The sequence below is a fragment of the Maylandia zebra genome, linkage group LG1 (genome assembly GCF_041146795.1).
Source record: "Maylandia zebra isolate NMK-2024a linkage group LG1, Mzebra_GT3a, whole genome shotgun sequence".
Lineage (NCBI taxonomy): Eukaryota > Metazoa > Chordata > Actinopteri > Cichliformes > Cichlidae > Maylandia > Maylandia zebra.
The window spans coordinates 40,449,038-40,464,990 of record NC_135167.1 but is presented as its reverse complement, the minus strand read 5'-3'; the positions used below and the strand labels follow the sequence as shown (position 1 = coordinate 40,464,990).

General features: G+C 42.7%; 1 protein-coding gene across 1 annotated transcript; it reads right to left on the bottom strand.

The window, feature by feature from the left end:
- Positions 1-1,124: 1,124 nt before the first annotated feature.
- On the bottom strand, positions 1,125-15,567 carry LOC101487150 (CD276 antigen). Its single transcript, XM_076876444.1, has 8 exons — positions 15,495-15,567; positions 14,327-14,707; positions 9,287-9,553; positions 6,556-6,936; positions 6,213-6,473; positions 5,682-5,783; positions 2,194-2,258; positions 1,125-1,436 (listed from the first exon to the last, which is right to left on the bottom strand). The coding sequence occupies exons 1-8, from the start codon at positions 15,544-15,546 to the stop codon at positions 1,377-1,379; spliced, it is 1,569 nt and encodes a 522-aa protein (XP_076732559.1). The 5' UTR covers positions 15,547-15,567; the 3' UTR covers positions 1,125-1,376.
- Between the last annotated feature and the right edge of the window lie 386 nt (positions 15,568-15,953).

Sequence of the window (15,953 nt, the reverse complement as noted above, 5' to 3'; positions counted from 1 at the left end):
GCTTTAAGTTATTTTGTTATTTACATAATAATGTAAATAACCTAATAATGATCCTTATTGCTGTTTAAGAGAGGAGCGGTGCTTCAAAGGATAGCTGCAGATTTCTGTCAGAATCTGCAGATTATACAGTACAAATAAAATGTTTACGTTGTCTTCCCAACAGTTTCACTAACATCTACACTGGATGGCCAGGAAGCGTTCGCGATGTCTTCTCGGGCGCTTCTCTGGCGCTGATAATTGGCTTCAGTCTTGTGTCGGTGACGTAAAAGGCGGATTTAATGCGACTTGACCGTTCAAACAGCAGTCGCTTTCTAAAACATCGGATATGTATCGGATTCAGTACCACATACGAAAGTGACCCAGATCGGATTTGAAAATATCGGATTTGCGCCGTTCACACTGTCATAGCATGATCGGATATGGGTCGCATAGGGTCAAAAAAATCGGATTTGATGCGCTTTCGCCTGCAGTGTGAACGTAGCCTAAGAATACTGGGCCCACATGGCCCAGGACCATGACATGTTTTCCTTTAGTACGAACAATCTATCTGCCGATCTAGCAGTCCGTCACTGGTCTCTCAATCTCCCGTTGAAGAGCCGTGAGCTTCTCCAAGATCTTATCCGTGCTGCTTCAATGAGCCCATTTTGAGAAGTTACAACCCATCCCATCGCTTCAATCCCAGCGGGCAGCCTTGTGGGGTTTTGAACAGCCGATTCCGCTTTCTTTAATCTTCAATAAGCCGAGGCCAAGCCAGCTCCGATCAGCAAGAACCCCGTTATCATCTCAGTTCACTTCATCATAAACACATCATCGCATTCTGTGTTATGATTTGCTTTTGTGTTAGACGAGGTTTGTGGTCTTACCACGTGTGTCACCAGCCGCGTCTTGGCTGTTTGCGATCATCCGTTATTATCATCAGCACACGTGAGCCGTGGAACATTTACACCTCCGTATGTGACACATCACTGTGACAGTGGAAGAAGTAGTTCTACTCATTTAGATGATCTCAATAAAGTAGTTTCCCACTGTGTTCCTGTTAATGACAAACTACAAATTTAGCGCAAATTACTAAAATATCAATATTTTAATTGGAGAATCAATTATAAAACACAAATATCTGCTATTGGACGGATGAGTATCAATCCACACAGGATCACACAATAACAGCAGCATACACACAATCAGGTTTTAACAACACATGTTTTATCTTAAACCTTCCAGTGCATCATGTTTTGACTTCCTGATGATATTCTGGTCATAAACAGGTGGACTTATTTTAAACCAGTGATTGATTTTTCTTGACAGCTTGAAGCAGAAGAGCACTTTAACTGTTTTACGTGAGAGAAATAAGCCTGTTAAATATAATACTGATGAATTCACACAGCCTGGCCTCGTTCTTCTTCGTTGGTCCTCGGCTCCTCAGGGACGTCTGGAGGCTGCAACAGAAGAAGAAGACAGCAGCAGACAGGTCGGTGCTGATAAACAGGCTCAAACTCCAAATCATGACAAGTGATGCAAACAGAGAAACGTTTGTGATGATTCAATAATAATAATGGATTGGATTTATATAGCGCTTTTCTAGGCACCCAAAGCGCTTTACAATACCACTATTCATTCACTCTCACATTCATACACTGGTGGAGGCAGCTACAGTTGTAGCCACAGCTGCCCTGGGGCAGACTGACAGAAGCGAGGCTGCCATATCGCGCCATCGGCCCCTCTGGCCAACACCAGTAGGCAAGTAGGGTAAAGTGTCTTGCCCAAGGACACAACGACCAGGACAGAGAGCCCAGGGATCGAACCGGCGACCTTCCGGTTACAGATGCGATTCCCAACCCCCTGAGCCACGGTCGCCCCATTCAGATAAAAAGAGACTCGGTGTTCAGAGGAAGGATGACGGTCTGACAGAGAAAGCCATCTGTGACCGTTGCTGAGGCTTTTTCTCATCCTCAGTACTGACAGTGTTTGTGTAATTACTCTCACTGCCAGAAGGGGGAGACACAGCTCCAGCCTGCAGGGAGAAACACTGCAGCTCTGGAGTTTATTTCATGAACATCACCTCTGCGTCTGCCTCCATCAAATCGGTGAAAATCACAAAATGTCAGATGGGGGTTTTTCCAACCGCCCACATCCACAACTCCTGTGTGTCAGCTTATATCCATCATGTACACTTTATGTAATAATGTGACTCACCTGAACTGCCACAAGTCTCTCAGCTGTCTGCTGCTGACCCTCTCCTGACCTGCACACAACACGTCCTGTACACAATCAAGAACAGTTAGAGGTGAATGAATTTACATTATCTAAAAAATACTGATGAACTAGTTATTCACCCTGAGACAGGATATTTCTAATTTTAGAGATGTTGCACACATGGATGAAAGCAGTCCTACATATTTGTTTAATATGTGCGTTGAAGGACACGTCCTGGTCAAAAAGTGCTCACAGAGTTACGGCATCTGGTTAGACAGTTTCTAAAGTTTTATGGCTGAGTTCAATAACATCAGCTTTATCTGAATAAAGAAGCAGGACATCCGACCGGTGGCACTGACGTCACATCTTATGAAGACTCTAGAGCGGCTCTTCCTCAACTTCCTCCGACCACAGGTACAACATGCCCAGGACCCACTACAGTTTGCGGATGTCGGAGTGGAGGATGCCATCCTGTACCTCCTACACAGAGCCCACTCACACCTGGATGGGGGAAAAGGCACGGTCAGGATCCTGTTTCTTGACTTTTCCAGTGCCTTTAATACCATCCGGCCCTGTATGCTTCAAGAAAAACTGAACAGGATGGAGGTGGACCCCTGCCTGGTGGCTTGGATCTCCGACTACCTCACCGACAGACCACAGTACGTCAGGCTGAAGGACATCACGTCTGACACTGTGGTCAGCAGCACAGGAGCACCACAGGGAACTGTGCTGTCCCCTCTTCTCTTCACCCTGTACACCTCTGACTTCTGCTACAACTCTGAATTATGCCACATTCAGAAGTTTGCAGACGACACGGCCATCATGGGGTGTATCTGGGATGATCAGGAAGAGGAGTACAGAAGTCTGGTGAGGAACTTTGTCGCATGGAGTCACACAAACCACCTGCAACTCAACACCTCAAAGACTAAGGAACTGGTTGTGGACTTCGGGAGGTCTAGAGCAGGTCCACTGCCGGTTCAGATAGAGGGGGAGGAGGTGGAGGTGGTCAACAAGTACAAGTACCTCGGGCTGTGGGTGGACAATAAACTGGACTGGTCATGCAACACAGAGCACCTGTATAAAAAAGCCCAAAGCCGACTGTACTTCCTCAGGAGGCTGAGGTCTTTTAACATCTGCAGGAAGCTCCTGAGGATGTTTTACCAGTCGGTGGTTGCTGGAGTACTTTTCTATGCTGTGGTGTGCTGGGGGAGCAGCACAGCAAAGAAGGACTCATCCAGGCTGGAGAAACTGATCAGGAGGGCTAGCTCTGTGGTCGGCATGAAGCTGGACACTCTGGTGACAGTGGCAGAGAAAAGGACATTAAAGAAACTGATGGACATTATGGACAATGCTGGGCATCCTCTGCACACGGCCTTAAACAATCAGAAGAGTCTGTTCAGTGACAGGTTGCTTCTCCCCAAGACAAGAACTAACAGACTTAAAAACTCCTTTGTCCCACACGCCATCAGACTGTTTAACTCCTCTCTGGAGGGGAGAGGGAGGGGAAACAGGAGGACAAAGGTGTGAGCAGCTTCAAGTTCCTGGGAGTCCACATCTCCGAGGATCTCATCTGGACGACCAACTGCTCCAAGCTGGTCAAGAAGGCTCACCAGCGCCTCTTCTTCTTGAGGACTCTGAGGAAGAACCACCTGTCCTCAGACATCCTGGTGAACTTCTATCGCTGCACCATCGAGAGCATCCTGACCAACTGTATAACAGTCTGGTACAGGAACTGCTCTGCCTCGGACCGGAAGGCGTTGCAGAGGGTCGTGAAAACTGCCCAGCGCATCGCCGGAGCACCACTTCCTGCCATAAAAGACATCTACAGGAAGCGGTGTCTGAAAAGGGCTGGGAAAATCATCAAAGACCCCAGTCACCCATCACATGGACTCTTCACCCTCCTGCCCTCTGGGAGGCGCCACAGGAGCCTCCGGACTAAGACCACCAGGTACCGGAACAGCTTCTTCCCCACAGCTGTCAGACTCCTGAACTCTGCCTCCTGACATCTGACTCACATTAACTCATGGACTGAACATACACACACACAATGGACAACTGTACCCTCAAACACACAATAATAACATGGACTGAACCACCACTCACAACCACTAGCACTTTATAGCCTCTGTAGAAATTATCCACACCCTCACTTACCTTAACTGCACTACTGTATAGCTCTGTGTAAATAATCATTCTGTACATTCGATAATTTTTAACCCTACAACTGTTTACAACTTGCATAGTTCCCATTTCTGTATAGCTGTATATCTCAGATTCTGTAAAGTTATTTATTTCATATTCTGTATAGTTTTTCATATTTATATCCTGTTCATAGCCTGTACATAGCTTGTACTCACTACAGCCTGTACATACTTATAGTTATAGAATATTCACAACATACTTCATACCGTGTACATTATAACATAATAGACCCATTTCTGTAATATACTTACATATCTATATTATTGCTAATATATATTGTAATATATCTATATCACTAAAGCACTTCTGGATGGATGCAAACTGCATTTCGTTGCCCTGTACCTGTGCATGTGCAATGACAATAAAGTTGAATTCTATTCTATTCTATTCTATTCTATTCTATTCAAAGGAGGGGGAACAACTAAGCTGTAGTGCCTCTTCACCTCACTGTGCAATACCTTTTGTGCAATACTTTTTGTTAATAGTCAACGGTGCAATAGACTCCATACTTGAAATGTGCAATTCACTTGTATTTTTATTTTTATTTTATTCCTATTTATTCTATTTATCCCCTTCGTATATTTTATTTATATATGTCTCTGTATTTGTGTGTATGTGTGTGTGTGTGTATATATATATATATATATATATATATATATATATATATATATATATATATATATATATATATATATATATAAATATTCTGCAACTGTAACTTCTGTCGGTGCTGTGCTTTTTTGGAAACCGAATTTCCCAGAGGAACCCACCCGAGGGATTAATAAAGTTTTATCTTATCTTATCTCTTATCTTATTAGAGGTCATCCAGGTCTTTATGTCTTCAAAACTTTACATTAGCTTCACAAATTTGTGTCGTCCGGCTTTGCAGATACATATAATTGTGCGTCATCTGCTGTGATATACAGCGCAGTGACAATCTATGCCATATAATGTATAACATACACAGTAAAATACATTTAATAGATGAGGTGAACTGAATGGTTCGAGCACATGGTTCCTGTGGTGCTTCGTGACTAACGTTTTTATGTGAGGAAGACTAACAAGTGTTGTGCTGCTCTCTCTCTGTCCCGTCATGTGATATTTTCTACTTGATAAGGTTTCTTAAAATGTTTGTTCACAGTCAACTTTGACCTGTGGTACTATGAAAGTAGGTCAAACAGTTAGGCAACCCAGGCACTCCTCAAAAGTTCATGTATGAAAAATGACTGTAAAGAAACAGACGGAGGGAGGAGAAGAAAACAGAATGATGAGTGGGTGTAAGTTACCTTTGAGTATTACTGATGCCAGAAAGAGGATGAGCACTGTGTGAGCGCTGAACAGAAGCAGACGGGCAACTGTCAGGTTGTCCACTTTGTCCAGTTTGACTCCTGTGAAAAAGATTTGACATTTCTGAAACTGAATATTAACTTTTTTATAGAGATTTGACCACCTCCCTTAAGAGAATAACTTGTCTCCCATTGGATCACGTGAACACACCATTTCCTCTCCGGCTTACAAGGTATCTGCTCGTCACAGTGCTGTGACATACCTGTGGTTTGTTTCTACACCGTAGCCACAACCAACCAACCATTTTTATTTCTATAGCACATTTAAAAAGGACAGTTTCTAACAAAGTGATTCACACAAAAACAGTTATAAAACAGTTACAGTTACATAGCACAAATGCAGACAGAACTAATTTCCTTCAAAGGCTAGTTGGAACATGAGCAGCCTAATTAAGCTGCAGTGGAGGCTTAAAGTCACTGCAGTGGCTCCACTGAATAAAGAAACAGCTTCTTTCAGAGAGGAACACCAACCTGCCTCCACCTGCAGGCTGTGCGGCTCAGAGAGAGTCTTCATGTTGGTCTTCAGAGCACAGGTGTAGTTCCCAGAATCCTCCACCGTCAGAGAGCTCAGCTGGAGGGAGGAGCCTGTTTCTGACAGGATGCAGCCATCTTTGAACCAGGTGACCTCCAGGTGATGAAAAGTGCAGACTGAAGCACAGAGCAGTGTGACGTTTTCTTTTTTTCTGAACTTGTTATCATCACCGGAGCTGATTATTCTCATCTGAATCCCATCTAAAATGAGAATATAGATCAGTTTGACTTAAAGACACATTAATGATGAATATTAGTCTTAGACTGAGGAGATTGTTGTCACCAGTAACTCTGACAGTCACTCCTGTGCCGTTAGTAAAATGTCCCCCACGATGATTAACTCCCATCCTGAAGGAAAAGCTTGCGTTGTCTCTCTGCTGAACATCTCTGATCTGTAAAGTGCAGTTTGTCTTCATGTCTCCCAGATATTGATAACGAGGATTCTTGTTTGTTGAATCACTGTCGTACACAGATGGTTTGGTGAGCTGATAGAGCTGATAGCAGTGGCTCTGATACCAGAGGACTCTGACGATCTTTAGTGGGACTTCTCTTCCTCTCTGATCGACAGACTTAGGTGGTGTGAAGGTGCAGGGGAGGGTGGCAGTGGATCCTGTGACAGCACAGGTAGACGTGAGAGGATAGTTCACAGTTTGACCCACAGCACCTAAAGAAGAGCAAACACAGAGCTGAGATTCAAACACAGTGACTCAGCCTGGGAAAAGAATAAAGCTGGAAAAATGCTGCTAAATAGCAGAGATCTGTTTGTTGGTGGCAGGATGTCTTCTGTGTTCACTTCCTGCCACTTGATTTAATTTAGTACCACACACAACCATGAGACAGGGTGCAGATGATACATTTCTCACACTGCAGAACTGTGGTAGTAGCACTGTCACCTCACAGCTAGAAGGTTATTGGTTTGAATCCCATCCTTTCTGTGTGTTTTCATATTCTTCGTCATCTCTTTGGGTTCTCTCTGGGTACTCCAGACTGCTGACAGGTGGGTTAATTGACTGCAGGTGTGAATGTGAGTGTGCATGCCTCTCTGTGTGTTTTCACGGACTCTGGACACCTGTGTACTGTCTCACCTCCACCCCTCTGCAAACCTGAACTGGATAAGTGAAAGAATCTGTATAGATGGATATCTTTGCACCAGTTAGCTGATGGTCGAAGGAAAATGAGGCAAGCATGTCACTCTAAGAGCTATTGTTTCTCCAAGCTGACTGTAAACATGAATATTTCTTTTAAAAATCAGTTTGTGAGGACCTGCTTGTTGACTCAACAATGTTCAGTTAATTGCAGCTTAAACATCCTTCACTGTGCTGCACACATGCACACACTAGGGCTGGGTTTTTGTAATCGATTCATCGATTAAAATCGATTCTGGCTTGGATAACGTAAAATCGATTCATTAAAATCCTGAATCGATTTTTTAATATAAATTTATTTTGCCCGAAATGCCAGAATCTCAGGTGACATCTCACAAAATTTCAAGAACCACCAAACAGTTAAGACAGTAAATGAGAGCAGGAACACGGCTTCTGCACAAAGACGTAAACACACAGCGCGACCCGCAGATCAGAATCAGTGAGATGTCGCCTTTCTCACAGTCGGGGCTGAAAGCCGACAGCTCGCTGACTCTGATCTGTCGGCGCTTTGTGTTCACGTCCTTTATGCGCTGATTCTAAAGCTGTTAGTTTGATGTCTCTCCAAACAATATTGACCGAACCAGCAGCAGAAGAAGATCCAAACTACGCTTCACATAAACATCGTCATGAATTCACTCTTTTACTGTTTTGCTTCCACCGCGATGCACAGCTCCCTCTCTCTCCCTCTCTCTCTCTGTTTTCTGTATTATTCGCTTGCTTGTTACGCACCAGTCTACTGTTGCTTACAGCGCTGTCGGCCGCTGTTTTTTTCCCTTTTACATTCTTCCAAAAAGAAAACCTCATTTCTGCTGTTCAATACTGAACAAATTTAAACTTTTTAAAATTATTCAAAATGCAAAACGCTGTGTCTCTAATAAAACCGCTGTAACTTCAGAGGTAATGTTCATATGTTGATTAATGGTTTTCTTTCGTTTTTGATGTACTGCAGAATATTTTTATAAAATCCCAGGCCAGGAAAATCACCTTCATGTTTTTCTGTGTTTTATCTTCAGTTACTTTGACACAAAGGCCTCTGCTGTGACGCTCACACCTGTGATAAAGTCTTGCGTGTGTCAGCTTCCTTTTTATTGATACAGAAATATGTAAATGTACTGATCTGAATTATATTTCTTTTTTTTTTTTTCTTTTTTTTTTTTTTTTTTTTCTAAATGACATCAGAAACAGCAGTATGCGACATTACGTGATGGCAGAGCTTCAGTTCATCCTTTGTCATTTTTTTTTTTTTTTTTTAATAAATAGGACAGGGGGAATGAATGAGAGAAAGAGGGGGAGAGAAAGAAAGAAAACCAAAGGGGAGAAGAGACGGTGAGAAGGGGGGGGAAGAGAGAGAAAAAAAAAAAAACTCCTGGGTCACCTGTATGGAGAAAAAAAAAACAAACAAAAAAAACAAACAGAGGAGACAGCAAACAACAAAGAGCAACATAATAATAGAGAAAACAAAGCACCATCACAATAAACTAGCTAGTCATAGATATCAGTATTTACTAAGTAATAAACGATATTGTGCAGCACGCAAGATAGACAGCGCACAGTGTGCTTTGAGGCAGCAGCCAAGAAAGCTTTAGTCCGCGTCTGTGAATACCCATGTGTGCATACCTGAATTATATTTCTGACTGTCAAAATTTCCCAGATTTAAATCGAATCGTGGATCGAATCGATTCGGGACCTTGTGAATCGGAATTGAATCGATTCTAGAAATCAGTGACGATACCCAGCCCTAATGCAAACAAGGAGTGTGCTTGTTAAAGTGGACAAGAACCAGCAGGGGGCAGTACAGTAAACCAGCTTTAATCGGTTTAACATCACACAGCTGTTTGACAGAGGAGAAAGGAAACTGATCACACCAACCTGTCTCTCCCGTCACCTGCAGGCTGTACGGCTCAGAGAGAGTCTCCATGTTGGCCTTCAGAGCACAGGTGTAGTTCCCAGAATCCTCCGCCGTCAGGAAGTCGAGCTCAAGAGAGGGGCCGGTCTCTGAGAGGGCGTGGCCATCTTTGAACCAGGTGACCTCCAGCTGGTGGAAAGTGCAGACTGAAGCACAGAGCAGTGTGACGGTTTCACCTCTGCTCAACTTTTTATCGTCACTGGAGCTGATTATTCTCATTTTAGTCGAATCTAAAAGGAGAATAACAAACTTCATTTGGGACTGTAAACTGTGTGACAACATTTCTGTAGCATTCTTGTTTGAAGACAACTTAAAAAGGATAAAACAAACCGGAAATGGCTGGAAATCTGTAAATCCAAAACAAATCAATAGATTTATAGATTTCATGGAGGAGACTTGTGTCGGTGTAATACTAAAACCATGTGTTAAGACTCATGTGCTGTCCAATGTGCTGAATTCATAACAGTTTCATTAATTTAATACAGGATGTATCAGAATTGATCATTTGATTTCAGAAGAATATGAAGTTTTACATCCAGTCCCATTGTGTCCCCCTCTGGACCAGTGTTGTGTATGACCACGTTACATTTTTCAGTAATTCACTAATTTCAGTAATTACATTACAGTTACAATCATGTTGTTACTCGCATTACGACAGTTCAGTTATCTGCGTGCCAGGTTGCGGTGTACTGCTAACACAACTTTGGCTCTTTGCAAGCATCTGCACAGATGCCATGTTAACGCAACGCTAGACAACAATTCAGAGGCCGTTTCTCAGTAGGCGTGCTCATGTTTACTCGTCTTATTGTGGACTTGTGGCTCTATTGAGGGCACATCCGTGATGAAGTTGGGTGAACTTGGTGCAGCTAAGTATCCCAGACTGCATTTTGTCTGAAACCCAAAAAGCAGCAATGGCAGATGAGAGCGGCTAAAACTATAAGAAAGTTTGAAATATGCTTATTTGACACAATATATGCACATGTAAATCTCAAATATCTCACCGATTTATCAAAACACTGCTTATTTGCAAAATTGCTCCAACATTTTCAGAGATGTTTGTTCCTGCTGGTCTCGCAGCCCAGATGTCCCAGCAGTTGTCTGTCGAGCAGGAAGTCGAGGCTCGCGAGAGCGTTTCACTCCCAGCACGTAGTTTTCAAACCCCGCACTGACTTTCACCACTCAGTGAAAGTTAAAGATGATACAAGTCACTTAGACGATTTCCAGCTGTTATTGTTTGCGTTATTTGTTCCTGAGCAAGTTTGTCTGAGATCAAAGTTAAGATGAGACTTTATTATTTTAACAGATTATTCTGAATTTCAACTAATATGAAAATATTTCATCCAGGAGGAAATCCGAGCCTTTTGAGCAGGAGCAGAAACATCTTGAATATGATGCTGATGCTGTATGTGGAGCTCCGTAAGACTTCTTCAGAAATAATCAAATTATGTTTTTACTATTTATTCGACTCTATTCTAAACACCAGCCGTCTGTTGTAAGTTTGAGGAGTCTAAAATCATTCTAACATCTGACATGTGAGCTGTGCACACATGTATGATCACCCACGACTGCAGACCTGCTGATGGTTCCAACATCATCATTAAGTGTGCAGACAACACCACGGTGATTGGCCTCATCAACGACAACAATGAGGCCGCCTACAGGGAGGAGGTGGATCATCTGGCTGAGTGGTGCGACACAAACAACCTGCTGGTTAACACTGAGAAGACCAAGGAGCTCATCGTGGACTACAGGAGGAATGCTGACCCACATCCAACCATCTACATTAAGGGGACGGCTGGGAGTCCACATCTCCGAGGATCTCATCTGGACGACCAACTGCTGCAAGCTGGTCAAGAAGGCTCACCAGCGCCTCTTCTACCTGAGGACTCTGAGGAAGAACCACCTGTCCTCAGACATCCTGGTGAACTTCTATCGCTGCACCATCGAGAGCATCCTGACCAACTGTATAACAGTCTGGTACGGGAACTGCTCTGCCTCGGACCGGAAGGCGTTGCAGAGGGTCGTGAAAACTGCCCAGCGCATCGCCGGAGCACCACTTCCTGCCATAAAAGACATCTACAGGAAGCGGTGTCTGAAAAGGGCTGGGAAAATCATCAAAGACCCCAGTCACCCATCACATGGACTCTTCACCCTCCTGCCCTCTGGGAGGCGCCACAGGAGCCTCCGGACTAAGACCACCAGGTACCGGAACAGCTTCTTCCCCACAGCTGTCAGACTCCTGACCAGAGATGGGCAGTAACGTGTTACGCGTTACTGTAATCTGATTACTTTTTTCAAGTAACGAGTAAAGTAAGGGATTACTATTGCAAAAACGGTAATTAGATTACCGTTACTTTCCTGTAGGAACGCTGCGTTACTGCGTTACTAAAACCGTGATTTTTTTGCGAGAATGTCTCAGGACAGTGACGTAAGCGAGTGCGACGTTAGTGACAACAGCTGTGTGCAGATCAACAATGGATCACATATCGAGTGCAGAGAGAGTATGAGCGTGCAGCGTTTAAAGCGTGGAAGTACTGACCTTACTTTGAGTTTGATTCCATAAAAAGTGACAAAAACATTAGTGTCCGCTGTGCGTGGGAAGAAAACTTCTTTTTACAGCGAAAAAACCCCTAAACTTCCAAACAAGCACCGAGTAGCTACGACGTAATGGGAAACTCACAGAGAAACTCGCGGATTCTTCCACTGACCGCGGCACACCTGCACCAGGGTAAACCTCCGCCTGCCCCACTCCTGCTTTACAGATGAAAATAGAGCAACAGGACCGCTGAGTCTGTGACTTTATTTATTTTCTGCTGTGTTTTACTTGCATCTATTTGAAAGACTGAGTGTAAACACAAAAATATTTTATTTTATGTGCTGGAATGTGCAGAAAATAGGTTTACATGTTAAACTGATTTCTTCCAGTCAGAGAATGTTGCAGATAATTAAATGTTTGCTTGATGCATAAAGTTAAAAGATTAAAACTAATAAAACAAGTTTTAAAAAGAGACTTTTCCATTTGATTACATTTTGTATGACGGATTATGCAGCAAAAGTAACTAAGTAACTAAGTAATTAATTATTTTTGAAAATAAGTAATCAGTAAAGTAACGGGATTACTTTTTTGGGGAAGTAATCAGTAATTAGTTACTGATTTTTTCAAGTAACTTGACCAACACTGCTCCTGACATCTGACCCACGTTAACACGTGGACTGGACACACATGCACACAACCACCTATAACTGAACACACACAATGGACAAAAACAAACAAATGGCCAACTGGACCCTCAAACACACAATAATAACATGGACTGAACCACCACTCACAACCACTAGCACTTTATACAGCCTCTGTAGAAACTATCCACATATCTCACTGATCTAAACTGCACTACTGTATGATTCTGTATAAACAATCATTACAATATGATAATTATAATTCTAACACTGTTTATAACTTGTATGTTTATATTTCATATTTCTGTATAGTTTTCATATTTATAGCTTGTATACTCACTACAGCCTGCACATACTTATAGTCACAGCATATTCATGACATACCTTCATACCATGTTCATTGTAACAGACCCATTTCTGTAATATATCTATATTGTGGCTAAAGCACTTTAATAATAATAATAATAAACTTTATTTATAAAGCACACTAAAAAACCAAGGGTATACCAAGGTGCTTGACAAAAATAAAATAGGAAAAGGGAGATGGGAGGGAAAAGAGAAAGGACCTGGCACGTATCAATTATAAAAACCTTGACAATCATAAGATATAAAAGTAGTTCACAAGCATAACGGATAAAAATGTACCAACGCACACCAAGTGTTAACTAGGTGGAAAGGCAAGATTAAACAAATAAGTCTTCAGCCGTGATTTAAACAGTGGCATAGAGTCAGACGCCCGGATAGCGACAGGAAGGTTGTTGCATAAGACCGGGGCAGCTACAGCAAACGCGCGGTCACTGCAAGACTTCAGCCGAGAACGAGGTTGCTCCAGAAGAATTTGGGTAGCAGATCTAAGTGCTCTGACAGGAGAGTGTAACCTGAGAAGCTCATTGAGGTAGCTCGGCGCCAAATTATTAATGGTTTTGTAGGTGAAAAGTAATATTTTAAATTGAATGCGGTATTTAATTGGAAGCCAGTGCAAGCCAGCAAGAACAGGAGTGATGGAAGAAAACTTCCTGCTACCTGTCAAAAGGCGTGCCGCCGCATTCTGGACAGTCTGCAATCTAACGAGAAGGGTGGAGGAAAGGCCAATGTAAAGAGAGTTGCAGTAGTCCAACCTGGAAGTCACGAATGCGTTTTTCCAGGTCAATGTGCGGAATACAGCGCTTAGCCTTAGAAATGAGGCGCAGCTGATTAAAACTAGACCTCACAACAGCAGACACTTGCTTGTCAAATTTAAGCGAGCTATCCAGTAGTGCCCAAATTACTGGCATAATCAGAAGGAGAGCTAGCAAAAGGCATCAGAGCAGCGCACAGTTGGTCGCGGGGGATTTTACTATCAAACACCACGATCTCCGTTTTCTTTTCGTTCAGGACAAGAGAATTACTCTTGAACCAACCTTTAACCTCACGCATGCATTCACGAAAATAGTGAAAAGACAGCAAGATCGTCAGATCCATTTCTGGATGGATGCAAACTGCATTTCGTTGCCTTGTACTTGTGACGTGTGCAATGACAATAAAGTTGAATTCTATTCTATTCAATGATATTTTTTATTAAGAGATGAAGTTTCACTCATGTAGGGACTGCTGATACTTAACTTTTGTTTGTTGAACTTGTGATGATTTATTATAAATTCTTCATTACTGCTGGTGTTCGACTCTATGACGCTGTTAGATCAGATTCATCTCTGGATGTTATAACACAGACTAAAGTCAGCGAGGTGTTCTTTAGATCACTAACAACATAAATATAATTGCGTCTGTAGATTCCTAATATAATTTATAGAGCAGGTGTTTGTGCTGGCACAACATGTTCTTACCAACAACTCTGACAGTCACTCCTCTGCTGATATTAAAATGTACTTTTGTGTGATCGACTTCCATCCTGAAGCAAAAGGTTGCGTGATCTCTCTGCTGCACGTCTCTGATCTGTAAAGTGCAGTTTGTCTTCTTGTCTCCCAGATATTCAAAGCGTTGTTTGTGATTTTTTGAATCACTGTCGTACACAAATGGTTTGTTGAGCTGACAGAGCTGATGCTGCTGGCTCTGATACCAGACGACTCTGATGAGCTCTGGTGGAACTTCTCTCCCACCATCACTGAAAGTCTTCAGAGGTGTGAAGGTGCAGCGGAGGGTGGCAGTGGATCCTCTGACAGCACAGGTAGACGTGAGAGGATAGATCACAGTTTGACCCACAGCACCTAAAGACGAGCAAACACAGAGCTGAGATTCAAACACAGTGACTCAGTTTAGAGACAGAAAATACAGACTGCTGTGTGTGAAGCTCTAAAACAAAGATTCAGTTCAAACAATCAGATCTTTGAATCTGGAATCAAACACAATCAAAAAGTGTCCCCAGATCAACTTCAGATTTAAAGATTCAAACGACTTTGATTCTGTGTTCTCGTTCTGTTGTTTCTGAAAGAGATAACATTTCATACGCGTGAAACAATCAAGATATCACGAAAAAGGCTTCAGTCACAGTGGAGTTTGTTCTTTAACAACAGTTTGATGTGAAAACAGAAGCTTCATCATCATCACAGTCAGAGTCTTACCTGCCAGCAGGAACAGGAGCCCCCACAGCCTGTTTTTGTCCCAAACTGCCATCCTTACATTTTAATGAGCCGACTGAATGACTTCTTTAAACGTGTGGTCAGCAGTGCTGATGAAGACACTGACTGACATCGTCTTAGCTTTGTGGTCGTGTCTCATTTCCTCTGATTTTTTCGAGACCTTTTGAGAGCATTACCTGTTACTGAAACATGTCATGAAGTGCAGCTTTGGTGAGGAGGAACTTAAATGTTTGAGTTTCACTGGTAGCTCTATGAAATGCACCACAGAGAGGTGGTCGTGCTGGTAAACAGGCAGTGAAGTCTGATTGATTTCAACCAAGAGGAAAAGAAGCAGAAGCGGTTTGGCTAAAAATAATTCAAAGTAAAACCAAAAAAAACATCAAATCCATCATCAGTGTCACAGTCAGAGTCTTACCTGTGAGCAGCAACAGGAAACCCCACAGAGTGTTTTTGTCCCAAACTGCCATCCTTACGTTATAAGGAGCCGATTTATTGTTTGAATGTCTGCAGCAGGGCTGATGAAGACACTGACAGACAGACTGAGACGCTGGTTTGTCTTTGTGGTCAGTGTTTCACTTCCTCTGTTTGTTCAAAGCTTTACTGTTACAGTACTGTTGAAGTACAGGGAGGAGAAAACAACAGGTTAGAGCTTCACTGCTAGAAGTGCAAACAGCTGAAGAGAGGGGGAAACAAGAAGGGCTTTACTTTTACTTTCACATGTTTATTGTTTCATGTCACTAATTATTATCATGCTTCTGGCATTTACCTTCATGCTCGTGCTCTCATCCTGCTGAAGAAACCTCGCCCAAAATATGTGGAAGCCTCATGAGTCCTTCAACAAAGAAAAGCATTTTAGGTGCTGTTAAAGAACCTG